This window comes from Athene noctua, chromosome 3 (assembly GCF_965140245.1).
Source record: "Athene noctua chromosome 3, bAthNoc1.hap1.1, whole genome shotgun sequence".
NCBI classification, from domain to species: domain Eukaryota; kingdom Metazoa; phylum Chordata; class Aves; order Strigiformes; family Strigidae; genus Athene; species Athene noctua.
In genome coordinates, this window is record NC_134039.1 from 17,089,608 (window position 1) to 17,116,143 (window position 26,536).

The 26,536-nt window shown below is 47.0% G+C and overlaps 1 protein-coding gene across 1 annotated transcript in view; it reads left to right on the forward strand.

The window, feature by feature from the left end:
• The first annotated feature begins 6,167 nt into the window (after positions 1–6,167).
• The window catches only part of B4GALNT3 (beta-1,4-N-acetyl-galactosaminyltransferase 3), a 71,500-nt gene continuing 51,131 nt past the window's right edge, over positions 6,168–26,536 (forward strand). Inside the window, exon 1 of the mRNA XM_074901156.1 lies at positions 6,168–6,312. Coding sequence (XP_074757257.1) covers positions 6,168–6,312 — 145 coding nt within the window. The remainder of the gene's footprint in view (positions 6,313–26,536) is intronic.

Here is a 26,536-nt window from a genome sequence, read left to right on the forward strand (position 1 = left end):
AAAGGCTGAGCAAGAACCAGGAGCCTGAACCTGAAGTTAATTAAAAAAAAAAAAGCACACATTTTTAACAGGAAGATTGCTCTTTCCCCCTCATTATAACAAACTATTTGTGGAGGTAAAAAATTCTCCCATCTCTATTTTCACATCAAAAAATGGTTGTACCTCTGGAGAAGGTAGCTTGTTTTAATGTTACTGGGTTTGACATATTAGAACTTAATGAAATATAATGATGTGAACTAACAGGAAATCATTTATTGGTTCCTTCTGGCTTTAAACCTATGATTTATTTATATGCAATATTTGTAGTTTTTCAGCACTCATGTAGTTGCCTTAATTATTGGAATGTATGCTGTCAGCTCACCCTACACAGCAAGGTTATACAAGGTTAAAAAAAAAAAAAACACACTAAATTTTAAAATCTCCTCATGATCTTTCTATACCACAACTTGCAGTAATCCCCAAATTAACTGACACTGTGACTGCACTTAGAAAGGCTGATTAACAGTAGCCACAGTTCTGATCATTGTCAAAATACATCTAAATAGTAGTATAGTATATACTTCATGCAGTGGTTGTACTTAAATTGCTTATGTAAGTAGTAGTATCGATTCAGAAACATGCACATTTTACCAGTATGGATGGATCCTGTGGGCAGCCTAATATTCTGGAATTGTAATGTCTCTGTGTGTAGGCCGGGAAGTAATTCTTTGGTAATCAGACACTTTGAGCTGGGAGCAACATCCTTGTGTACTTTGTTCTGGTAGGTCTGTTCACATTTGCAAAAAGCAATGTTGTTCAGACTTTTACTTACAGCTCACAAACCCATTTAGTTCTGCTACACTAGAATTTATTTGTGCCTGCTCAGTCAAAATCCTAATAAAGATGTCATGTCCTCATGCAAAGTAACATCATAGGCCATTTGTATATAAGGGAAATGCTAAGAATTTTTTTCTAATTTTCCACAATATTTTGCTTTTATATTCCCAAGTTGCTTTGAATTGTAAGAAATATCCCCTTTACTTCCTAAACAGTTATTTTTAAATTTGCCAAGTCCAGCTGTAGAAGTATACACATATTTTAGCATGTGGACTAGGATTATGTATCAAAATATACTTGGATACAGTGTAGAAGGCATAAGAGGTGAAAGCTGCAGTGATTCTTCTTGGCTGCTGTATTCATAGGATTTAGGCACAAAAAGCAAAGTTTGTTTTGATTCTTATGTGGCATCAAAAGTTTAGGAATTTGTCTGAAACATGCCATTGGAGGTAACGGGAATTTAACCCACTAGCAGGAAACATTTCTGCTATGATGGAAGTATTTGAGAAGAATGGGTAGACTTCTGATATTTCCCATTTAGCACCAAATGAACTGTTTGGAGAAAGAGTATCTATGAATATGAGTTAGAGTAGCTGCCCTTCAGGTAAGCTCCAAAAATATAGCCTTGTAAACAGAGCCCTCCGTGGAGTTAACCATTCACTTATATGGACTAAATTGTATGTTTTAAGAATTATGATGCTATTAGATTGTGCAAAAACATGTAAATACAGATTATTTGGTTATATTCAGAAAACTCAGAGAGGCTTTCAATACAGAAGTGTTTCAGTGTTCAAGCAAGACAATGATTAACTATGCAGACATGAAGGGTTTCATTGTTGAAATGGGTTCTATTTGATTAAAAAGCCCTGGATTTACCATGGTTAAACATATCCAGGATATGCTGGATTCTCCTGTATTGATTGAGATCAAATTGCCTTCTTTTCACTGTAAACATTTATCTCAGTGTAGAGTCATTTCTAAACTGTCCAGTAAACCAGGTTTTTTTCCTCTTCAGTGCTAGCTCGGGTAGATAGAAGTCTGCTCAGTATCATCACAGGGAGAGATGGTCAGCTTTGCGTTCTGTACTCTCCCCAATAAAATGCCTGTGGCACATCTTTGGAACTTCTTGAAATAAGGATGATGAGCACAGTGTGGTACTTCTAAGATGGGAAGGAGGAAATTTAGGCAAGACTTGTCAGATTTGAAAATATGAATTTGCAAAATGATCAAACATGTAGATACATCTTTCGTTATGGTAAATGTCTAAAGCCTGAAAAGTCATTTGAAAGTTCTCATCTTAAAGTATACAAAAAAATTTTTTCTCGAAGTGCAAACATGTGCTCTAGATATTGAGAGAGTGTTCTGAAGTGTGGAAAGCAGTTCAGGCCAATTCATGGGGCAGGACCTACAACAAGGAGGTGCTACTAGAGGTGTACTGGGTGAAGTTTGTGTAAAAATGTGTCCTTTGTACAGCAGAAAAGGAAGGGCAGCCCTTTCTCTCTTAACTTGATCTGGACAGCTAGGGCTTGAGACCTGTGAAAAGGGAGTTATGCAGTGAAAAGGCAGGATCATGAATGAGGCTTTCCACCCAGACAGGTAAGTTGTAGGAGAGCAATGGTGTGACCGTAATGCTGTCAAAGTCAGAGCTGACGGAGCATAGCCATGTGAGCAGTGAAAGCGAGAGGAAGTCTCAAACCCCAGCTCGGGCCAGCTCACACAAATGTTGGCAGTGTAACTATTGGCAAAAATCACATTGCTGATGGACTGTGTTTGCAAAACCCACTGTATCACCACGACTTTCGCTAATAGTTTGTTAATTATGGGACCATGCTGATTTCCTTACTGTAATGTTAAACTGCATCATTGACAGGGATTTTTCTGGGATAGCTCCATCAGTAATGCCTTTTAGAGCCCAAGTCCAGTCCTGAGGAGCCAAAAAGGGAAATAATGGGGAACTATGTCTTCAGAGACTGCCTCTTCCTCTTAGAAACACTTCTGCCTTTGAGCCATTTCGATTATGAATGTTGAGATGAAGTCATTGTTTGTGCTTCAGAGCATGGCTGAGGTCAGGAAGAGGGGTGTGGAGCCACCGTGGTGGTGAAAGCTAGGGACAGTTGGGTATCTTTGGTGTGGAGCTGGTAATTAGTGTTAAAATGAAAATTACACAAGAAGAAAGAAGGGAAGGAGCAAGCGGCAGATAATTGAACCTTTGGGGAGCCTACAGAGAAAGGATGTTGGCACAGAGCTAAAAGTAATTTACAGAACAGAGCAACAGTTGTTAGATAACTAGAAGCAGAAGCATAACAAGAAGAGGAAGGGATGCACAGAGACCGAGCTGGAGAGGGGAGCTGGGGAGGAACAGGAGATGTGTGTCATTAAGTGCTGCACTCCTATCAAAGCCTGCTTTTATCAAGAGGAAACATAGCCAAAACAGAAAACAAACAGAAGTCCAAACAAAGCAAAAAATACTCCAGTTGGCTTATCTGGCAAATAGTTTCTTTGAAGCGGGTGTTCAGAGTAGGTGAGGAGAGGTGTGTCCTGAAGTGAGCAGCGATCTGCCCGATGTTCAAGGATGGTCCGTCAGGGCCATCAGCAGTCTCGGCTCCCTGTCTGAGTCATCTAAATGACAGACAGACCCTATTCCTGCATCACTGGCCTCCAGCTCACTTGCTTCTGCTTCCGCTAATGGTGGTGACCCCAGCATGTGGGATTATTATGAGCTGTAGTTTCCACTGCTACCATATTGCACCTAGTAAAGATGAGAGACATGGAGAGGTCTGGGCACGCATTGTGTGATTTGGGATGCTTAAGAGATTGGGAATTCAAGACTGCTAGTAGACTTGGGATAAGAACCTTTATGTGAGGTGTTTTTAAAACATTACTGTAAGTTACAATCTTACTCCTGCAATAAATAAGTGGACCAAATAAGTTACTTTAAATACAGTGTAGGGCTATTTAAATTCCTCATTCCACTATTTATTACATAGGCAGATTAATTTTGTTCCTTAATATTGTTCTAGTGTAACTATATTGTAACAGACATCAACATGCCATACGTACTCTCCAGATAAAAGAGCTTTTCTGTAGCTTTATTATAGCATAGTTCTAGCAGGAAAAAGATTTTGTTTCTTTACAAGTCAACAATACTATTGGTAACCTATAATTTCACTTTCCACTCCCCTCCATTTTAGTGTGCTTACTTATTTTAATATTTTAATATGCACCAAAGTTTTAGCAAAGTGCAGTTATCTTTTTCCAAACTTAAGGTTGTTCATTTAAGAAATGCAGACAACTTCTTGCTAAGAACACATTGTCCAATTCTCATTTTTTAAACAGTAAATAAAGTTTCATTTAGATATGTATTTATTACAAATTTTCCTATTTTCTCTTTTTTTTTTTTTGAGCAAATATTAAAAACTTGGCTTATTTCTCTCATGCTGGAAAAAACCCAAACATCACCAAAAAACTTCAACAGTAAGTGCCATACCCTTATATGCAATTCCTGCCTTGCAATGATTCAACTGGCACACAGCTTCAGGTTTTCAGCCGTGGGAGTACCAGAGGTAGCTGGGTATTGGCAGCCCTTGCTGTTTGCAGTGGCAGAAGTAGCACCATGATTCCAGCTTGAGTTGGTGCCACGTGCATCTGCAGCCTCTGGCAAGGTAGGAAGGAGGAACACAAGTGTTGCACCTCAAAAGCTGAAGTGTTGACCTGATCCCTGGGGAGGCAGAGGAGCCCAGGGGCAGTGCCACTCACAGGCCTCCCCCACCACAGGATTTGTCTCCATCTTAAGAAACTTCATGTCTTTCCACCTCCACAATGAGATATAAAACTCTCTGGATGCACTTTCCCAAACCAGAAGAAATCTCTCCAACACAGGGCTCAAGGGAGATGGCTCTGAAACCTTTGTGAGGCATTCAGAAAAAGGAAACCTATCATCTGTCTGTCCCTCTCAATGTGTGACAGGGCCTCTAGGTGCTGCCTGGACACTGGGAAGAACACAGTGTCCAGCACTTGATGCCAGAGACTAGAGATGTTGCTTCTGTCTCCCACCAGTGCAACACTTGGGATGCTGACACTCTGCCAGCGTCAGCCTGTCCCTGCTAGGCCTCCCACTGATCTTCCATAGCCCTCCATGCCATTTGGCGTATTTTCTAAGGCTAAATAGTGGGAGTGTCCTTTTATGCAGCCTCCCACTTCAGAAGGCTGCTGTGAAAGGAACCTGGGCCCTCAAAAAAAGGTCTATCATTGTTGCAATGCATTTAAAAAATAAAATTCAGCCCTGGGGTTTCTCTTAATGGTTGCACAGAGTCAGGGGCTGCATCTGCGCAGCAGCAGAGCTGTGAAGGTAAAAATGGTCGATGCCAATGACCAACACCCACACCATACATGTCTGGAAAGACTAGCTCCCCACTGGGTGCATTACGTACATCCCAGACGGCATCTTCCAGTTTCATTTCACCCAGGAGTAATCCAGTTCGTGTCCTCTGAGACCTCTTGGCGATGTGACACAAACCATCAGCATGCAGGGCGCGGCTGGGAGAGCCACTGCAAAGGTGTGCTTGAGGTGTGAAACGAAACACTCAGCACACCCAAGGAAGGTCCTGAGAGTTTCACGTGGGCCTCCAACGTCCTCCTCTGGTGGGTCTGAACCGTGTAACATCGCGACTACTCAGCTGCTTCAGAAAGGAGATTAGGAGACTGTGAGCCCTGTTCCTCCTGACCGAGCAAAGCTCTTTGAAGTAAATAACACTTGTTGCAGTAGGTGAAAAGGCGCTTTAAAATTGATTCAGCTGCGTGTAACTGTGTCAGTTTGAATCGCCCGCTCTCGTCCTGCTTCTCTCCGTGCAGAGGAGTTACCATCTCCTGTCCTCTCACCAGAGGGACCCGCCAACGCTCCTACCGGCACGATAACCCCCTCTGAGGAGGATTAGGAGCCGGGGGAGCGTGCCCGCCGCCGAAGCGGCTTTTCCGGTCGCCCCGGCGGGAGCGCTGACCGCTGGCAGCGCTGACCCCGCGGGACCCCCGCGGCCTGGGCGGGGGCGGTTCCGCTCCCGGCGCCCGCCGTCCCTGGAGCGGCCAGCGGGACAGCGAGGGAGGGAGGGAGGGAAGCGGCGCCGCCGCCGCGGAGCCCCCGGCTCGGCCCCCGCGGGGCGGGGGTAGGTGCGGGGGGCGGCGGCAGAGCCCGGCCGGGAGCTGCCCCCGCGGGGGCGCGGCGCCGCCCCGCACCTGGGCCCGCCCCGCGGAGGCGGGGGTGCGAGGCCGCGGCGCCGCGCCGTGCAGTGCCGGTGCGGCGGCGGGAGCATGCCCCGGAGCAGCGGGGGCCGGGGCCGGGCGCGCTGAACGGCGCCATGCGGAGCCGGCTGCTGGCGCGACTGCGGCGGCGGCGACGGCTGCTGCGGCTGCTGCTGGCCCTGGGCGCGCTGGCCCTGGGGCTCTGGGCCGCCTACCTGGAGCTGGTGGCGGCGGCCGGCGGCGGGGCTCCCCCGGACCGCAGTGAGTTCCCCCGCGCGGCGCCAGGGGAGGGGAAGACAAGGTGGGGGGGCCGTCCCGTCCCGTCCCTCGCAGCTCGGGCTCCCCCGGCGCCGCTCGGGAGCCCGGTGCGGTGCCCCCGTTTGCGGGCCGGCCGGGGAAGAGCGGGTGAGCGCAGCCCGCTGGAGCGCGGAGCTGCTTCCTGGGGAGCCGCCGGGGGCGGAGGTGGGTTTTGTCCCCCCGGGAAGGAGCTGAGTGTTGGGCGTTTTCGCTTTTCTGCCTTTGGCCTGTCGGCTCTCACCCTCCTCTCTGTCAGGGGACCTATCAAAATGTGACTTCGCTGGAATTGCGGAGCCCGGAGTCACGGCTTTGAGGTGTCTCCTGTTCTCGGTGCTCAGGTGCTAACCTGGAAGGTGGCAAAGATGCTTTGAATATCGCTTTGATGAGCGAAGAAGTGTATGCAAAGGAGGAGAGAATGCATACCCTGGAGATGCACGCTGCTCGCCTACTAACGGGTTCATTTTGTGCAAACTTTTAGGAGTACAGCAGAACTGGTACTAAGTGCAGTTAGCTTCTTTTTTTTCTGAAGTAGAGAAAAACAGTTATTTCTATCAGTGACATATGGGGGGTTGTGCTTCTCTTCTTTTTTTACGGTTACAAGAAAGTTTTGAATGGCCCGAGGTTTTGCAAAAGCCAATGGTGTTCTTGCTGCCGTTTTTAAAATAATGTTAGTGCTTGGTGCCAATCTAATTTGATAGTAGTTTTTGAAATACATGTGAGCATTTAACTATTAATACTTCTCAATGTCTTGGTCCCTTCATTACACATTATGAAACCCCCGATTCTTACTCCCATGAGTCAGGCTTGGTTTCAGTCTTAAAGCTTTAGACTGTGGCTGTGCCAGTTGCTCCACAAATGTCTACTCCCAAAAAGTCCATTACAGGACTTCAGCTTGTCCATTTGTCCTGTATTATATATGATGTTAAGTCTTAAAACACATATTTATTGTTCCACCAGAGTAAGAAATCTGATTTCTTTGGCTAGGATAAATCCTTTAGCTATAATCTGCTTTTTATGCCTGATGGAATTAGCTGGGACATGAGAAGATGAGTTGTGCTACAAGTCTACTTTGCATTACATCTTTCATGCAATCTAGCCAAGCCTTGTGCAGTATACCACTTTGCCAATACCCCCCAAAGATCCTTGGAGAAGACTGTAAAGGTATGTACAGAACTTGTATGGTGCAGCAAGGGAGAAAACAAACCACTTGGAGGTATTTAACATGAGGGACTATAAGAAGAGAAAGCCGAGTCGGGTATTTGAAGCTGTACAGTTGACGGTCCTTTTGCTGCCAGCAATGGAAAGGGAGAGGGAGGGGATGGGAGAAACAGGCAGAGAGCGTGAGAACAGAAGAGATGTGCAGGAGCAGACAACTTTTCTTATGAATTGGGTTCTTCCTCCTTGCTTTTAGACAGGGTTATTTTTACATCTCTTATAAAAGTCATTCTTTTTTAAGACTGAAACTGGAAACAGTGACATGACTATGGTCACTACCAACTAAAACAGAGAATGAGGAAAATTAATTACATTATATAAAAGTTCGATTATATAAACATCCAGATTCACCCAAATCCACCAGAGATGTTGCCACTCGTTGCATGTGGAAGGCATTTAAACAGTGCTGGAAAGGGTGGGAGGGTGAAACCCTCCAGCAGGCAGCTCCTCACGGCTCTGCAGCATCACAGAGCAAGAGCAGCTGAGTCTGGAGAGCTGAGGCGCTGAGAGTGTGCTGGGCACTTGGTGTCGTGTTTTCCTGGCCTCGTAGCCAGGATCCTGGAACCTGCTAACAGGAGGAAGGTTAAGCTGTGACCCTCCCCACCCTTCCTCTTGTCCCAGTACCTCTGAAAGCCTGTTTTGTTTTATGAGCAATCAGAAGATGGAGTGAAAGACAAATAGTATTTGCTTTCTTTTGGCTGTTAAAACTAAGTAATGTTTTTTTCTCTGGGGACTGGGGCGGCTGCATTTGTGACTCCACGTGGTGACTCTTTCTGGATATCTCAGGGAGCTGGTGTATGAGGGAGTGACTCTGGGAGCAATTAATACTTTTCCCCTTTCATTTCTGCATCGTCTTCTGCCACATGTCCCAGGTGGGAACCCTGTCGTAAGTCACACCTGGGACCAACTGAGAGCTACCACCTCAACTGATCTGATGCAACAGCCTCCCTAGTTATTAATGATAAAATACAAAGGCTGTTTATTGGGTCATTTTTCTGGGCAAAAGACTAAAAGACTCCCTCCACTGGGGCCAGAAAGCCAAAGAGCTGCTGGGCTTGGATGGAGATTTGCAGATGACTGTTTCCATCTCCCATATCTGTAAGTTTCTTCTTGCCTCCCCAAAGGGCACTGCAGAACAGCCTGTGTATGGAAATATGTTTTCTCTTTCTAGAGAGGTGAGCCCTCGTCTTCTAAGACTGTAAGGACTCACAGAAAGTACTCCCTTTCCTCTTAGCATGCATGGGATCGAGCACAAGCCACTGTGATGGTCCCACACCACCCCTGCTCCCAGGTCAGCACCTTAGAGCAAGTCTTCAGGCATGGTGGATCCTCTCAGCTTTATGCTCCTCTCCTCTTCCCCCACCAGATCAGTGTGTGGTGGAGGAAGCAAATGTTAGATGGCCTGGGTGTGTCTGTGTTTGAGTAAGTGATGGTTAAAAATTGATGCCCTGACTGTCCTTCCTTGATGAATAAACAGCTCTGCTGTGCAGCAAAGTTAAGCACATAAATAAGTTTGGATGAAATGGAACAATGGACCTAGAAGAATATTCTGCAATCATTGGTACCTGTCGGCTTCCATGGTGCTATATCACTGCATGCTGGGAGAGGCTCTGGCCATGAGTTTTGCTTTGCTGTAATGTTAAAGTCAAAGGTTGAGGGATCAGCCTCAGGTGCAGAATTTGTGCTTCATATAACCCGTGGGTTGGGATTCACGTGTGCCTCAATTGATCTGGGCCCTTTTCTAGCTGTCAGGGAGGCTTGGGATGGGCTGAACTGATGATAGTATGGGCTCTCGTGAGTGATAGCTTTGCTTTGAAGGTGATGCTGAAATAAACAGTCAGTCTGGTAAAAAAAATAATCTTTTTTTTCCATGTAATGTGACTGCATCAGGGTATTCCTGATGCTTCTTCCCAAGGAGTGTTATTGGTGGGAATGTTGTCTCTTATGGGCAGGAGTGTGTTTCTGTTCCTGCTGTTGTGCACCTTGCCTTTTTTTTTTAATTGGACATATTTGGCTGGTCTGATGCCCAATACGTATTTATAGGAATCTTAAACGCATTTACAGGTGAGTGAAGAAAAACAAGCAGGATGATGTGAGTTGAAGATGGGCACAACTCTCCTCACATGAAATGTGGCCTGTTGTCATACAAAACAAGTTGTAACAGGCAGGACACTGCCTCCCTGCCAAGAAACCTGAGGAATTGGAGACAGTCTGTTTATTCCTGCTGCTGACAGGCACTAACCTCTGTGAAGTGGGCTCTCTGATAGACATGTTTTTCTCATCTTGACTAGCTGCTACACAGCACACTTTGCTCCCACATGTGAATGCTGGAGATGGGGGAAACTTTCTTATTTCAAGGGTGAATGAGATGTTGGGCAGGGAGAAATATATCAGTAAAGCACAGAGCAGCCAGGGCTGGAGAACGAGTCCTGCACCCTGCTTTTACTGCTGTAATGCTGTTGGCTTGGCAGCACGGCTGGAAAGGACAAGGACAGGGACAGGTCTTACTCAGGGAAGACCCCTACCCCAAGACACTGCCTTTTCCCAGAGCTGCTGCAATGCTCTGTTTGGATAGAAAGGCTGGTGGGTTAGGGATCTCCTCCTGTTACCTCTGTTTTTCTCTTCTGTGCCCAGCAGTGCCTCGTCTCACCCACCCATGCAGAAAGGTATGACTCTGAGGGAGCAAGGCTGGCATCAGCAAACTGTGTGTGCAGGCAAGGAGGATGTGCAGTGATCCCCCTTTGCTTTAAAACCTTGTGTCAACATAGTAAAAGCAAATCCCAATCCCAGAAGAAACCTGGAGGTGAGGTCATTCCTAGCCATTGCTGTGCAGTTTTTCTGCTGTAAAGACCATGGTATCTTGGGAGACTACAAAGCACTTGCATGGATTTCCTTTATTGCAGATGTGAGCATCTCACTGAGCCATGTACAAGCAGTGTGTGCAGGATTAGATTAGATTGCTGGGAGGTGCAGTTTGTAGGAACAAGGGATCAGGGGCCCTTCTTTAACTTGCCTTTCCTGGTTGCTTCAATTTACCCCTGTTCCTCCACATTTTATTGTTGCATGTAAATAACACTGGGCATGTGTTATCTTCCTATCTTGGATTGTGACAAGTGGTTTCTGTCCCACTTCTAGTGTCTCAGACTGCTGCTTTTCTAACTTAGTAGTGTGCAGTCTGAAGTGGGAAATAGGAAGGGTTCAGAAGAAACCATGGAGATGTGTGAATAAAAAAGTCCTTATGGCAAGACTTCCACCTCCCTAGTATGTACATCTTTAGTGTCTTTTTCCTTCCCCAGAAAATTGGTTTCTTACTACCCACCCCTCAATGGTAAATGCTCTGGTCTTCAGGCGTCCATGCTACTAAAAAGCAGTGTGAGTTGCTTAAAACTGACCCAAGTATTGGTCTGAATGGGCAGGTATATGAGTTTGTATGAGAAAAATAGCTGACAGAAAGCTGAAATTGCTCATTTAATGTAATGCATTGACTTCTTCTCCAGCCCCCCTGCCCACGCACCGTCAGAAGCACCTGTGCATACAGGTGAGCACACCTACATACACAAGTTCATTTACATGCACACAAGCTGACTTTTGCAATCACTCACACATAAGGTTACTTGCCTGTACATGCACAGTATTGCTGTTTTGCGTAGCTAATGGCACCAAAGGTTACTGAGTGCTCATGGGGTGAGATTGGACCATGTGGTTCTTCAGTGGTGGCTGAAGTCTCTATTTCCTCTCTGTGGAAACTGTTAACCCAGAGGAAAAGTTTAACTAGGTATCACCCCCAAAGCACCTCATCCCGACTGAAGAAAAGTGCTAGCAGCAGGGGAACATGTATACCATGAGGTTTGCATATGATATTTCTGTGTTTTTGAAGACACTGGTGAGACCTTCATTCACAGGACCTGTGCCAAGCAACTCCGTTCCCTAAAGCATTGTTCTGTGGGCTGCTATAGCTGCAGGGAGAATGATGGACACTGCAGGTGGGGCAGATTTTTCACTTCCAGGTGGTCAGTTCAGTCTCCCTGGAGGATGGTCAGAAGTGCTGTCACGTGCACTGGTATGTGTAAAGTGAGTCAAAATTCCCAGGCCCATATTCACAGCACAGACCACTATCACAAACTCAGTGGAGAAGCCAGAGTCACCAAGAGCAATTTGGATCGTACTCTAGCTTGGTTGTGAGGTTCACTAACACAGCAGCCAGGGGCTGCCTGGACCTCAGGGTAGCTATGCCATGCTTGTCCTGGGCCCATGGTATCCTTTCACTGCTGCTGGAGCATGTACTGCAGGTAATTTGTGAACCTGGCTTTTTCCACCTCTTTACTTGAAGTCAGGTAGGGATTTGACTCTCAAATAACCTTTTTGTGGAGCAGCACTGAGTGCTTGGGTCCCTGTGAACTGAGAGTTTCAAGTGTTTGTGTTCATGGAACCTGGCTCACAGTTTGTTTGGCCCCAGAAGATCCCCAAATCATTCGCAAAGTTTACATATTATCATTATAAATAAACTCTTGCAACATCCCATTATGTACACGTTACTTGTGACAGATTTGTGTAGTGGTGTGCCAGCACAGCATGTATCCCTGCACCACACCTTCCTGTCTTGAGTCAGGCTGAATTAGGATGACTTGGATCTCACAGAGCGGTGCCCTCCGGTGCATCTCCTCTGCCCTGTGGGGTTGGCAGAGGAATGCTGTTGTCTTCTGAAGATGTGTTTCTGTGTATCGTATAGTGCCACCTTTCACCTGCAGGTTCAGGCAGATGTGAAGAGTGGCACTGGGAGAGATGATGGACATTGTCTTTCATCTGGCAGTTTGGAATTACTGACATCTGCAATATGGTAAAAAGCAAGATATTTTCCTGAAGACAGGTTGCCTTGTAGGTCATGGCAGTGGGAAACAGAGTGATGATAGGGTTCCTTCTCCAACGCTTACAATGATAGCCTCAAGAATTGATGGGGTTATATTTTATTGTACTTTGAGTTTCCCTATTGTATTTGTTCTTGCTGTGCATTCATGTTCCCTTTTCCAGTCACTTCCCAATTCAATTGCTTTTTTCAGGCTTGCAGTAATAGCTGAGCAGGGCTTTCCAAAAATGGAAATAAGCTGTTTTATTTAGATGTGGTATGAGATTTAAGAAAGATCAATGCAATGCCTTGGGTGGAAACAGATGTGAACCTGGTCCTTAGATACTTATGTTGTTCATAATGTTAGAAATTCATGGTCTGTGTGTGCAACCAGCCAAACCAAAATATGCTGGGATCTTGACCAGAGCTCCTCTGTACTTCCGTTTTCCTGAGAAGACTTTCCCATGCCAAAGCACAAAGGGTTTGATATTCCTGATCTGGAGAGAGTCTCCTACACTTTGAGATGAGATGGTCTGGGGCAACGTTGTTGTTAAGTAAATCAGCCTTTTCCAAAGACACCTCAGAACAATAATTCATGTTGGCATAATAAATAATTTAAATCCACTACACAGAATGAGATTCAAATAAGTTTTAGAGATGTTTGATCACTTCAGACAATCCAAAGATTGTTGAGTGGTCTTAGGAGTTCCCCTGAAGCATCAGTGCCTCTCTCAAAAGGTCACTAATTCTGTTTTTATAATTTTGTAATGCTTAGTTATTTCAGCATTCTGTGACTATTTCCCGTATGGGATTTTTTTGAGAGGAAAAGAGGTCAGTGTGGCTTCTTATCCCCCTTGGTTTTAGAAGTTGGAAAAGCTGTCACCTATTGCTTTTCATTGTAGGTCTATCTGATACCCTTAGGTGGCATCTTGTGCTATTCTTCCTTGTCTATGTCACTATTTTCCATCAGAGATGGAACCGGTAAGTCCCAGGCCTTTGCATTATCCATGGGGGTTTTCTTCCTTCCTGGTTTCTGTCTCCATGATCTTGATGTTGATTTCAGACAGACTTAAATATCTTTTTTTTTTTTTCCAGTTGAGCCAAATACGAGCAACTGACAGCCAATGCTACTCAGTAATGTAAAAACACTGAATACAGATCAGGGACTTGACTATGGGGCCTTCTGTAGCAGGCATGTTTTATCTTTTCAACTTTCTTTTCTGCTAGCCCTCTGGACTGTGAGTATTGGGATCCATGCTCATATGGAAACCTGTGTTTCACTGCAGTTGTTTAAATTCATGCACACTAAACAGTAGTTCATTGTCGTATACTGTTATATCCCATTTACCAGTAAAAATACTTGATCTGCATCATCACCTCTTAGGCTGCAGAATTGCTTAGCTGAGCTCTCTTGAAGTGAGGGTAATCTACATTAATGATATGTGTATTTTTTCCCGCCATTCTAAATAAATCTGTTTCTGCCTTGCTTCAAGGGGCCACTTATTTCCATGTCATTAGCGTGGGCTGTTTGACTTGGCCTGTATATTTGGTGTTGGCAACTCCAACAGCTTCCTCAGTGCTGCTGGTCATTTGAGCCTAGTTAAGGTATCTGCAGCCCTTCTCATAAATACTTCACTTCCTAAATTAGTTTTATTTATATTTTGTAATGTTATTTTCTTTAAAATTGCAGTAGTCATGTCTGGGTGCTATTAACCCCATCTAAACTGCAGAACAAAATTTATAATGGGCTGAGAATATCCTGTCCAGACCACCCTGTACTAATAGCCTCAATTAGCTGCTGTGGCAGCTCACTCAACATTAGCTGCCACAATCCATGTTTTGTTGTAAGCAGGCCGGCTGGGAGCGTTTTATTTGTTTTCAATCAAAAATGCAAAATAAAGCAACAATCTGCCAGAACCCAGTTTTGCTATCAAACCTGACAACTATGATTTCCAGAGGTCTGCCTTGAAAATATATTGTCTGCCTAACATAAAGAGTTGTCCTGGTTTGAGTGAGTGGTGGGGGTTGTTGATAGTGGGGGAGGGGGCTACAGCAGTGACCCCCTGTGAGAAGCTTCTTGAAGCTCCTGCCTTTGCACCAAGGCCGTGCCAATTAGCTGTGGCTCTGCGATTAACATTTTTAAGAAGGGGAACCTAGGTTGAATGGGGTGAGTTGTGAGGAGGAGTTGTGAAAAGAACATCTGTGTGAAAGCCAAGATCGGTGGAAGAAAGGTTGAGAAGGGGGGGTGGTGCACCAGTGCAGAGCCCCCCTGTATCCTGTGGCGGGACAGCAGGGCCACCTCCTGCTACCCATGGAAGTCATAGGTGGAGCAGATACTCATTTGAAGCTGGGGGGTGGGGGCTGCGCACACCATGCCAGGTGACTGTGCCCAAAGAAGGCTGGGACCCTGTGGGAAGAAGGTCCTGCTGTTGTAGTTTGGAGCTGGGAGGGCTGAAACATGCAGGAGTGACCCATATACCCATGGGAGTGACTCATGTTGGAGTTGGTTTGTGGAGGACTGTTTCCGTGAGAGGGGAAACAGTGGAGAGATGCCAGAAAGTTCTGCCTCCGTCAAGGCGGAAGAACCAGCAGGACTGACCGTACCCCATGCTGTAATGGATGAGAACATGTTCTTGTCCTTATCTTGATTTCCTGGGCCTTTTGCTTTCCTCCTACCCAGTGCTGGGGGGAAGGGGGAGTGAGCAGCACCTTTGCTTTATATTGCCCTTCTCAGCACTGGAGGGGAAAGGGGAGAGTGAGTGGCTGCATGGTGCTCAGTCGCTCTCTGAGCTCAAACCATGACAGCAGTAAATATAAGAAGTCTCATTCTGCAATAGCTATGTTTTGAGAACATAAATGCATGCCTATTTCAAAGGAAATTTTGTGAACAGCAATTATGACCCATAGCCTGTACTCTTATACCAATGGGAAGGAGTAGTTGCATCTGCTTAGAAATTCAAAATAACACCAAGCCAAGGTGTTAATAATGCACACATTATTAAAGCCTTTCCCAGGGCACCCCTTTCTTATTAAGGTAGAAAAATAATAACCAAACAGTGAGAAGGGTTGGCCTTAAAACTAGAGAACAGAGCAAGGGTGAACCTTGGAGTGGAAAGAAACCCTCCCGCCTCCAGGCCCTGTGGACCTCTCTTGGTGGTCTCCAGCAGGTTTCTTGTGTTGTGCCGGCACAGCAGCCTGAGGGACACCGGGCACTATCCTCTCTTCTCCCTCGGGCCTCCATGCAGAGGAAATGGCTCTTCTCCATGTGCTAGGGCTGAGGAATGGGAAAGAAGGTTCCACGCAATACTTGGCATTCAACAGTGACTTTATGGAGTGCTGGAAGACCTTGCACAGACCAGCTGCACCTCCCCTTCTTGCTGACAGGATGTCTGGTGCTTCACCCTCTTGCAGCCACTGATGAGTGTGGGGCGCCGAGTTGCTTGCAGGGACCTGGGTTGGTGGGGGGTTACTGAGGACCCCTCACCCTCCTGGAACACTGTGGCTGACATCTTATCCAGAGGACCCCAGGCACGGGATGAGGAGGGGACTGGAGCCTAGGGCACGTGAGGGGAGGTGGAGGGCAGTCCCTGTGCCCAAGGGAAAGGGAAAGGGGCTCTTAGCCCCCCTGACCATCCTCCTCCTCCCACAGCATGTCATCTTTCAGGCCACAGGCCCCCTAACTTGCAGAACAGCCATCTTTGGCCACATATATTGCCATCATAGTGGCCTCCTGATGTCATGAGCCATCTTGCTGCCTTCTGTTCCGGTCCCTATAAATTCAGTCAGCTAGCCCACAATTCACTGAACTTCAAGGCCCTCGGGTTCCAAGGATGATTGGAAAATGTCCTACAGCAGCAAGGTGTCTGCTTTTGCATGGAGAGGCAGATAGGCAGTTGCAGGAGATGTGGAGCAAGAGGATGCAGCATCAGAGGGGGAACACCATCAGCTGCATGGTAGCAGCGGCCATCACTCATGTAGTTGATGGTGTGGAGCCCATGGAAGTGGATCCACCTGAAGATCAAGAAGAACCAATGGAACCGGATTCCTCTCCAGCATGGCTCACCTGACACCACTACACTGTGCCAGGGCTCCCTTCCACGATGTCGTGGCAGCAGCCTTGCAGGAGCACCCCGCCAGCACCCTGCCATCGGCCCAGCCTCCGTGCCCAGGATTAGCTGGGAGGCCCAGCCTCTGTGCCTGGCCATCCTGTGGGCTCACCCATTCCACCTCCTGGCATCAACAATTACTTTGTTGATTGACATGGGTTGTGTGAGCCCTTCTTTTCCATCCCCCATGCCTCCTGAAGTGATGCCATCTCTTCTGCTTTTAGCCACAAGAAAAGGGGATGAGACAACCTGGCTTCTGCCAGGCTGCTGTGCTGGGGTGACAAGAGTCGTTCCTTGGAGAACCACCGAGGTCCGTGGGGCCTGGAGGTGGGTGTTCCTCAGTCTGAGGACGATAAGGCTTCCTGATGGGTGGTTGAAGATAAAGCCAGACCCTCTGTGGCAGTGCCAAAGAATAGCAGCAGATCAAACAAGTTAGAGGGATAGCTGTTCCTGTGGAGAGTCAGGAGACTGCAGTTCTGCCAGGAAGTGATGGCCTTCAGCATTAAGGTCCCTTCTAGCTGCTTCATTAGGAGTTCTTTTTGAGATTGGCAATAAATGATTAAAAAAACCCCAATAAAACAAGAAAAGGAACAGTAAAAATGCTTTCCCCTTCTGTTATTTGGTACTTTGGCATCTGCACCTGGACTAGTCTGTCCCATCCTGGTCTCCCTAGTCCAGGAAGGACACTGGTACGTGGGGTGTGGGCCCAGCCCAGGGCCTTGGAGACAGTGAGGGGCCGGGGCACAGAAGGGCAGGCTGAGGGAACTGCCTCCAGTCACAAGTGTAGCGAGGCACTGCAACAGGCTGTCCAGAGAAGTTGTGGATGCTCTATCCCTGGAAACATTCAAAGCTATGAGCATTGAGCAGCCTCATCCAGTGGAAGGTGTCCCTGCCCATGGCAGGGGGGCTAGACTTGGTGATCTTTAAAGGTTCCTTCCCACCCAAACCATTCTATGAGTCTGTGAGGCAGTAGTATAATACACTGCTGTGCTCCATTCCCCTGCATTTTTGTGGCCTGTGCTAGCAAGTGTCTGCAATTCCCATCTCTCTCTTAGGCTTATATTCAGTTTGTAAAGCAGGCTTATACAGCAAAACCAACCAATGCATCAGCAGTGGATCACTGAATTACTGCTTATTCTCAAAACACTAAATCTGCATTATTTCTTTTTCAGTTTCTCAGCTGACACCCTGTGCCTATAGGGTGCTTAAGCTCTGAAGGAATTTTTTTCAAGCATTTATAATTTTTCTGATATAATTTAGTATTCCAAGAATTGTTGTGTACCTTCCTGCTGATTTTGAGACAGGTGACTTGGCAGCTGCCTCGGTGTTACTGTTGCCAAGCACTTCACCTTTAAATTTTTTTTTTTCTTTTTGCCACATAGGTTATGTAGAACCTTTTGCTTAAACCCAGCACGTCTAGTTTTTCCCAAGCCTTGGGTGATGATCCTCTAGAACCATCCCCCTGCCCCAAGTAAACACATCTGCATGGATCTGAGTTCATATGGGTCCTAGAAAGAGCTTCAGTGCCAAACACAGCACCTCAAGCACCAGAAATGATTTGATATTGGCCATTGTTCTCTCCCCTCATAGGCAGGGACAAAACTCTTCATAAAGGTGTTTAATTCTTCAGGGCCTAAGCAGTCAGGTTTGTGATAGGAGGAACATGGTGAGGGTTGCTTCATCACCTCTTTCTGCGCAGGCATCTGGGCTGTCCCAGCTCCATCGCCAATTCCCAGGGCTGTTCCCACTCCAGGTCTTTTGCAGTCGCTTCCTCAGGGCAGGAAGAGCTTTGTAAGGTGTGTGAGTTGAAGGACAGTTGTACTGCTCTGGGTTGTGCTATGTTAGGAGCTTATTTATCCTTGCATAGACATATTCTAATTCTGTCTCTGCTATTTTGGTCTCCTGCCTCTTCAGGGAATTCAACGTGCTTTGTGAGACCAGGGTTTGACAGACTTTTAACCTTGGTAATAGGTGTTTTCATGTTTTCCTTCCCCCCCCCCCCCCCCCCCCCCCCCCCGCCCCCCCGGTAGTTACTGATTGTAGCCAGTCTTGTGTGTTTAGTTGACTGTGTTGGTTCACCTGCTCCACTACTGGCGCTAAGATCGACAGCATTCAGCCTGAATTTAATTTGCTTTCCTAAGAGTGTCTTTTCATTTGGCAGTTTCTCTGTTGCTGTCATCATGCTGCTCACCTGCAACTAGTCTTGCAGCTAATAAATGCCTCCACCTTTCATGTTCTGTTCCTCTCTCACTGAGCCCTTTTCTTCATCCTTGCTGTCCCTCTGAAGAAGTCCTGCCGATGCTAACGCTGCTGCTGTCCCATAGTTGTGCTTCGCACTTGCGATTCCTCTCAAGGTGCCAATGTTTCCAGGTGTGTCTCCCTGACTCGCTCTGGTTGCTGCAGTGAGGAAGAGAGTCTTTTGTTTGTGCTGGTGGGGCAGGGGAGGATGCATTCCCTCTTTGAACTCCTGCTGTCCCCCTGACTCAGTCTGGCAAGTATTATTTCAGTTTGTCTGTACTGTCTGATTGTTGTCTGCATTCCATCAGCTCCAGCCATGCGGCTGATTTCCTTTGCTTTGCAAATTGTAATTGCTTTGCCAATTAACTCTGGGTCTTCCAGTACTCTCTCATGAGTTCTTTGTCCCAAAACCCTGTGCTTCCCAAATGGCATAATTAGTTGTTCTTTTTTCCTAAACTTAGATCCTTTGTAAATTCTGTTTTCATCTTTTTATTGGAATGCTGTGTTTTAATTGGGTATCTGAAGCTGGTGGGGACCATAAGCAGCTCTACTGAGATGGTTAAGAATGTATTTGGTGTCATATGGGTGTCTGGTGCCTTGAAAATCAGTAGCATGTTGGTTTTTTCGTGTAGTCGGTGTCTGCCAAGAGATCTGGTTTCCCTGTGTATTTTTCTCAATGCTGCAGCTGCTCCACTTGATTTGCAGAGTGTAGTTACCTGTTTTGTCCTGGGTGTCTAGCAAATGCTCAGCACTTTGCCGGTTGCTTCTGCAGAAAAAGGATTTGCTAGTGTAATCAGGAATTTTTCACGTGTTGCTCTTTATTTATGATGGATGTGAAGTCCTGTATCTTTCAGTGCAGTGAGAATGAGAAAAGGTGCTTGATTAGTGCATAGTCCTATGGTCGGGTAGCATTTAATCCAGAAACTCTCTGGATTTGCTGAGGTTCATGCTACCTCTGCTTCTTTTGTAATCTTCGGGGCTCCCTTTCTGTCTTTCTTTTTATGTCCTTTTGGGGTTTTTCTCTTAAAACAGAGGGACAAGTGTTGTTTTCTGGAACCAGTGCAAGTTCACATCCAGGCATAGAGAAGAACTTACCCCACTCCCACAGCAGAGACTCTGATGTTACAGCTATCGGCCTCAGCAGCAAGGGCATCCCGCCTCCAGGGAACCATTTTGTAGTAGGCAGTATGGTGAAGAAGGGACCATTATGGGAAGGAGCCAAACCAGGCTCTCATAGGAGTCGTATTTGCAAAGCAGTGCTTGCTTGGCATAGCGTGCTGGGGGCTGAGGTGCACCAGCTCCAGATCTGTCCAAAAATATGCAAAACACATGTGATCCTATTGCAAGTTTGCAGCCTTAAATTATCACTTTGGGCAGAAAGCAAGTCCTGCAAGCGTCACCCGGGTCCAGGAGCAGATCCCCTTGGGAACTGCAGTTTGTTCTGGCTCCATCTCTGGGCAATGAGAGAAGGATTTGCTTCAGCCCAAGCCAGCGTGGCTCCCCCCTGCCCACCACCAGTTTATATTTAGCTGGCGGCGCGTGGCCATGTGGGCCGCGTGAAGGCAGCGTCTCCCAACCCTCACCTCAGTGCTGCCCAGCTTTCCATAGTGGTTGAGCTGCTGCTGCCTGGGTGGAGAGCCAGAGGCTAAAATTAGCAGGGAGCTCTTCTCTTGCCAAATTCTGTGTCTGACCGAGCTGAGCCTGACGAGGGGGAGAGGGAAACAGTCTTAAATCTCTCCACACAGAGCCCAGCATGCCTGCTGGCTTCTTGGGGGTCTTGTTGCGAGGGGTAGGGATGCCCTGCTGGGGGGTGCTTGGGTGGATGCTGAAGTGGGGAGAGTAGGGCATTGCCAGGACAGTCTCAGGACATGGTAGGAAATCCTGATTGTAAGAGCTCTGTTTCCTTCTCAGTCTTCCTTTGAAGATCACATAAACAGTCAGGGATGCCAATTCTTGCTCCTGAATATCTTCAGAGCTGCAGGCATCTCCCCACTTAGGGAGGGGTTTTCTGGGCAGATGTGGGGTTTGGCTGCTGTAAGAAAACTAGTGTGTATTCACTGCTTCTACTCTGCCAGAACAAGCTGCTGAAGATTTCACTGCTCCCAGTATCTGCCCACCCTAAATGAGCAGTTGTTTGCTCTCTGTTGCAGGGCGGACTCCAGGAGGGGCTGTGGTCTGCTGGTTACAGCACAAATTTGGGTAAATCGGGATGCATGCCATCCTTGTTGCTGCTGAGCAGCCAAGGCTTCAGAATGAGCTGCTTTGGCAGCACGTGCCTCAATTAGCCTCTACAGCAAAGATGTTAATGATAATTGTTATTTATCCTTTTGAAATACTTAATGTCCGTGAATGGAAAAGCATTAATTGGGCTCCAAATGACTTCAATGCAAGGGTAAAGCCTGTTGTTTCATTATTGACTATTCTGCTAGACCCAGCCTGCCCTGCCGGTACAGTCCTTCTGGTTTGGCAGCCCCAGGCATCCCACTACTCTCTTTTGAGAACCAGCTTTGCTAGTGCGTGTAACACAGTGGCAGAAACTCACCTAGGCCCCCAGTCTGGTCTCTGGCCTTTCCAATTCGTTGCATTTGCCTGAACTGTACAGCCTGGGGCAAGAAATGGGCAGAAGGATGCAGCTGACGCAGGGACTTGGTCCCTAAACCCTACTCCCTTTTATCTGTGGCCTTAGGAGAGATCTGTCTGCAGTATGTGCAAGGGCAACCCACCAGGAAACTGACAGTTGCTGGGAGAACTGCCGCGGGTTTTGCACATTAGTGGTTCTGGCAGCTCAGGAGGAGGCAGTCTGAGGGACACGATGGGTGTGGTAGAGCAAAATGAGTGCCCCTTGACAGCCCAGTGAAGGTCAGAAAAAATGTAAACAAGTTTTGCAGTGAGCTTTTAAGTCTTTTCAGCAAGGAATCACAGGCACTGCTTGTGGGGAAAGCTGAACCAACTGCAGGAAGAAGAAAAGACCCAGGCAGGGCATGTTCATGGGTCTGCCTGACAACTGTTTCTTGCAGAAAGGGAGGTGAAGTTCCCCTTTTCCTGCAAACAGCAGAGAAATGAGAGCAGCTGGGATGGCTGCACTTGCCGTGTCTTATGCATTTGACTAGCTAACTTAGAAAACGGCCTCTCTTCTCTGTCTGGAGGTGTATACAGAGGATGTGTGCTAGCCCTCTGCCAGGTCATGGTTACATTAGGTGTACGGGAAGGAGATTGCTCCAGGACCTGGAGGGGATGTGGTGTTGGCAGCGTCTGTCCTTGCTCCTGTCTCAGCTCCAGGCACAGGTGCCTCCTTCCTGTGATCACTGCTCTGAGGTTTCATTCCAGTGAAGTAAACAAAACTTTCAAGTGGTTCCCTGGCTTCCCTTTCCTTTTCCCTGCCGGAGGTAGAATAAGGAGGGTCTATGCGAAGGACACCAAGGTATTTTTAGCATGGATAAAGAAAGGCAAAATATAAAGTATAGGGGAAAATATGCCTGCTGCAGCTGCAAGAGGAATTGCACTTGGTGTCAGAGCAGCTCAGGGCTACTGTTTTGCTGGGAAGGATTTCTTTGCCCGAAACCCAGCAAGATGAAAAAAGTGCCACCAGCAGCAAACATACTGGGAGGCTGGGGGAGAAGGTGGCTGTGTCCTGCTCTTTCCCCTTCACACAAATCTGGCAAGTCCTCTAGTACAAGATTTCTTCTGATGCTGACACCCCACACTCCTGGCAGCTCCTGGCTCTCTGGGCTGGCACTAGGAACACACAAGGGCTGGGGCTGGAGTGACCCTGCAGGGCAGTGGCGCAGCTGGGGGCTTAAGCTAGTTGTGTCACTTCAACTCACAAGCCTGAGAGGATGAGCTTGTCTTTTCCCAGCTGAGTGTTGTTCAGTGATGGAAAAATGGCTTTTTCCTGCACTTGCTGGTAACAATGAGAAGGACCTCCTAGCTCTTAATAATCGTCATTTACTAAGGGGGAACTGTTCTTCCATGTTTTCTTCCCCTCACCGAAGTCTGTTCTGGCATTGACTGCTGGCAGAAATAATTTCGAACCAGACAGCCACTTGAAATGAGGCTGTCCAGGAAGAGTCTGTCTTCCAGCTGCAGTTCTGGGCTTCTCTCTCCATGCCAGGCAGGCTATCACATCCCTGCCAGAGGCCCTGCAGACCTGCTGAGAGGATGCTACATGAGAGTAAATACTTCAGGTGCCATGCAGCATGGAGGCTCTGCCACCATCCTGGAGAAGGCACTGAGAAGGGGCTGGCGCTCCCCTGAAGCTGGGTCAGCATGCATTGTCAGTACTTTGCCAAAGGAAGAAGGGCTGGAGTATGACTTGGAGGGTGTCCCTGTGCTAAATTTACTTCTGCTATGAACCTGTTTAAAATCCCTCATTGCAATATTCTGCTGCCTCCCCTCTGCAGAGCTGGGCATTTGCAAGGTCTGCTGAGACCTCTTCTCAAAGTCAAGCTGCTAAAATCCAGAGAGGTGCCTTTCACGGGTGCTACAGGTCTGGACTGCCTGTAATTCTTCTCAGACCCTGAAACTGGAATGGTTCAACTGGGGTGACCTGCCACTCTTTCCGCAGGGTGGTTTATTACCATGCTGAGCAGGACCTGTGGTGTTAGCTCTGGGTGTTTCTCCCTACTGCTGAGTGATACGGTGAAAAGGCAGTTTAAGGTTTTAGTTACTGTAAAACTTTTTTTCAGGAGAGTGGCACTTCTCACATTGCTTGGCCAAGGTTAGCCGTTAGCGGGAGGAGGATCGGTTGGATGAATGATACTGGTCTGGTCCTCAAACCAGGCAGTATTTGGGGGGGGTCTCCTAGAGCAGGAATGTTCAAGTAAAAGGAAAAAAAAGGATAAAAGAGGAAGTGGTGATGGGAGGGAGGAAAGGATTTTAGCCACCTCTTGTGCTGGTAGCAGATGCTCAGGACAGCCCTTGTGCAGCCCAGGCCACCTCAGCAGTTCCAGTGGAGCTACTCTGCTCTGGAGACAAGACAGACATGTGGCATCAGTGCTTCGTCTCATGAACATAGTATGTATGTTTGTACAGTTGCAGGCACATAGGCTAACATTCTTCTTTCTCACTTTTGGATTTTACCAGCTATGCCTGTTGTGAGTACTTGGGATTTATCATGTTGCTATATGGCTTAAATGAAACTGTACAAATCACTGTTTGCATTTCTTTGCATTCCTTTGTAAATAATCCCAGTTTTAAAAATTATTATGATTTAAAATATATGTGATAGTACTGTCTGGATCTATAGCTTTGTAAATGAACAGCTGTAACTTTACTCTCTGCAGGTGTGTCTATCTCAGGTTCTAAAAGCATTTACATGTGTAGCACTTTCCACATATAGAGGGTCTCTGTGTGCTCCAAGTACTACCAAATCAGCCAAGGAGTCCAGAAACTAGCAACCGAATCTCCCAAGAAAACAAAGGTCTAACCTAATTTTGCACTGTGTGTTAAGATAGTCTCATGATAGCACCTTTTAAGTGTCCTGGGCTCCTCGTGTTTTGCTGAGCACATCTAACCAAACCTGTTTGCTCTGGGTTAAGAACAGTTACTTCCCAGTAGAAGAATTGCAGCACCTGCACTTCACTTTGTGTTGTTTCAGGTGGCCAGGGAATTTGATGCTGAGCTTCACTGCACGGCAGACAGCTAGGCTAGCACTAGGGCAATTTTACATGCACTTCATTGACCCAAGGTGGCCTGCATGAAGCTGATCTGTAATGAACATCTAGTTGCAGCTCTTCCCTCCTCCCTCTGAGCCTGAAGAGGCCATGGTGTGAAGTGGAGGTGAGGGTTTTAGCAGGCTAAACAGTGTGCTGCTGTTCTTAAATGACTTGCTGACAATGCTCGGTGTATTGTTTTATAGACCAGAGGCATGTCTTCCATGCCAGCTTTATTATTCTGCATAAAAGTCTCTCAAGCTGCACTAGTTTCCTTTATAGATCAGGGTGTGGGGACACTTCATTACACTCTACCCTAATGTTTTAACATTAGGGTTAATGTTAAGACCCAGCTTGGGACTCATGAGATTGCAGACTTGGATGCTGTGTCAAAATACCCAGGTGCAGACTGTGTACTGCACTTAGCGTCAACCAGAGGAGCAACTGGTCTCAGGCACTGTTAAATGAGGTTTTTCTCCTGTGTTGGTCCCTTGTTGACACAGGGTCTCTTGTTGTCTTCCCTTATGCATGGTGATAGCCAAGGATCCTGTCTGTGTAGGATACTTATGCAGTGAATGTGCCACAGGCAAGAGACTTCAGTAACTATAGTGTACATGTCTAATAGGTGCTGCTGTCTCCCATGTAAAAGTTCCTAAGGAATCACTGTACATATGTAGGCACATCACAGATGTGTACTGCAATTTCTGTACTTGCTCCTTGCCCAGAGGAAGTCAGCAGAACCTGGATAACCCCATCGTGTGTGTAAATGCTTAAAGCACATGCTCACTCCTTTATGCGGCTGCACCAGTTTTTCCTCACCTCCTGATTTCCCCACCCTCACTTGCACAGAGGCACACCCAAAGGCCCACATGTCTCTCTTTCTCCCTGCAAAACATCTCTCCTCCCACGGAAAGGCTACATCTCCTCATCTTACAGCTTCACACTCTTCTCTGTGGTCTCTGGGCTTGTAGATGTGCTCTCCATGTGTTCACTCTGCTTCATACATACCTGTCCACCCCAGCATGCAAGTACCTGCATGTTGCCTACTTAGTGCTCTTTCATAGTGTTCCCTTGCATGTTTTCATGACCTTGAAAGCCTTGCTGTTTCCTGCCAAGCTCCTTGGACTACACAGCTTGCTGTATATTCCAGTGTTTTTCCCTTCTGGGGTCCTTTAAGGTGGAGAGCAATGTTCACAAATGTGGTAGGTCAGATCCTGGAATAAATAAGACATGACATAGCCATGGCACTTGCAAGTTTCCTTTCTAGGGTTGCAGCCATGCGTTTCCATTTCAGATTCTGACACTATCCCACACCAGCTCTTCACTGACGTGATCGGTGCACTGTGGAGGGGAATTGCAGCCTGCCCCAGCACTGCTCTGCCAGCGTATCTGAAGGCAGACCAGTGGTCGCCTCTGCTGCTGCGCACCAGCCCGCTTCTCCTCTGCACGGGCCACTCTCTCCAGCCCTGCCCTTTCCCACCCTGTACGTGGCTGCCAATGCATGTGCCTGTTTGCACTACAACCTGTGTTTTGGCCGCAGTGAGCTAACTCAGCTGAAGTAGCAGAGCTGGAAGAGGGTGGGGGCCTCTGTGCCCCTAAAGAGAGTGCAGCAGAACATGGGCAACATATTGGTAATGTACAGGCATTAGCCATTTTCTTTGTGGCCCCCTCAGCTACTTGGTGCCGCTCACTCGGGGCTTTCACACAGCTTTTCCACCTCTTGGCCTGCAGCATTCCTTGCTCTTCCCACCTTGAGTCTTTCTGCACAGGTGATGTGTATTCTTAGAGCGTTTAGTTAATCAGGGAGTGTACCCATGTTATTTTTTATCATCCTGTTCCACAGTTGTTTTACAAGGGCTTTCTTAATCTCATTTTGCTTAATGAAAGCTGCAAGATCATGCTGTTTCGCTCCCCAGATGTTTCTTTAGTTTTCAAATGCTGACAGGCGTGCAGGTACCTGAAGGTGTTGGGCAGCTTCATAAAGAAAACACAAAAGAAACTATTATATCTCAGCAGGCAGTAGATCTTAGAGCAAAGAGTTGTCACTTGTAGCTCATTAAGATGAAAAGAATATTGTTGCTGAAAAAAAATAAAGTTTAAAATTCTGAGCAATCATTCTTAATTCTGAGAGGCTT